This window comes from Atta colombica, unplaced genomic scaffold (assembly GCF_001594045.1).
Source record: "Atta colombica isolate Treedump-2 unplaced genomic scaffold, Acol1.0 scaffold107, whole genome shotgun sequence".
NCBI lineage: Eukaryota > Metazoa > Arthropoda > Insecta > Hymenoptera > Formicidae > Atta > Atta colombica.
The window spans coordinates 2,731,597-2,732,832 of record NW_017259192.1 but is presented as its reverse complement, the minus strand read 5'-3'; the positions used below and the strand labels follow the sequence as shown (position 1 = coordinate 2,732,832).

The 1,236-nt window shown below is 22.4% G+C and overlaps 1 protein-coding gene across 1 annotated transcript in view; it reads right to left on the bottom strand.

Annotated features, from left to right (window-relative positions):
• Positions 1–712: 712 nt before the first annotated feature.
• Positions 713–1,236, bottom strand: part of LOC108692462 (lipid storage droplets surface-binding protein 2-like) — a 3,063-nt gene continuing 2,539 nt past the window's right edge. Inside the window, exon 4 of the mRNA XM_018200715.1 lies at positions 713–987. Coding sequence (XP_018056204.1) covers positions 728–987 — 260 coding nt within the window. The 3' untranslated portion in view covers positions 713–727. The remainder of the gene's footprint in view (positions 988–1,236) is intronic.

Here is a 1,236-nt window from a genome sequence, read left to right as displayed (position 1 = left end):
AAAATATAGATATAACATATAAAATTATATTTTAGAAATATATTTAAATATATATTGAGATTCGATAATTATTTGAAATCTTATAATTTCCGATTATTTCATTGAAATTTATGCATCCTGATTGTGAGTTATATAAAAAGTATATATACATATGTATCACAAATTACAATTATATCATTTACTGGCTGTTATTTAAAATTTATTTTATTTTATTTAATATTTATGATAACAATCTGTAAAATTTATTGCATTTGTATCTTTTATTATCTGCTTTTTTACATTTTCACATTTTTACTATTTTCATATTATTTTCATACAGATTATACAAAATATATAAATATAAATCTCATTTATACATTTATTCTACTTCTTATGAATATCATTTCGTTTTTTTATTACAATTTTTTAATTTATAATTTTATATTTAGCGAATAACATAAAGGAATGTTGAATTAGAGCTCCATTGACGCGGAATATTTTCGCATGACGATTACTTTTTCGGCATTTAGAAATTAGCATATGTGACCGCAGTTTGATTCTTAATAATATTTATAACATTACCAAAATTATACAAATAACAATTGTGCAAAACATATGTGCATAATTATTAAAAATAAATATAAATTGTTATTTCCACATAAGAAGTACAAAAGATATTAATTTCGATGGTTTAAATAACCATTATGTATAGAAATTTTGAGAGACATGAGATAAAAGTAATGCTTTATTACTCGCTCTTTTCTTTTTCGTCGTGTGATTCTTGGTTTACTTCACCATTAGCCTGTGGTTTTTCATTGACAGAATGAAGGTACTTTGTGAGTCGAAGGAACTCAACTAAACTGCTAACATAAGAGGATAAACCGTCTTTCTTGATAGTGCTCAAATGGTTTACTATGTTTAGGTATACACGTCGAGCAGCTTTATTGGATAGGTGACCGACCGTTTGTAAAGTATGTAACAGTTTATCCTCCTCAGCTATATTGATGTCTGTAATAAAATATTTATAGTTAAGATAATGTATTAAAAAGTAAAAAATATGAAGAAAGGTCACGTTTAAAAAAAATTAAAGAACCGTATTATCTTTGCATTTAAAGATAAATTTGCATAATTATTTAGTTCAACTTTTAATAATTTAATTTAATTTAAATAATACAGATATAAATTATTTTATTATTTTATTATATGAATATGAATATAAATAAAAAATATATGTAGAAATTAATTACTTATTAAATA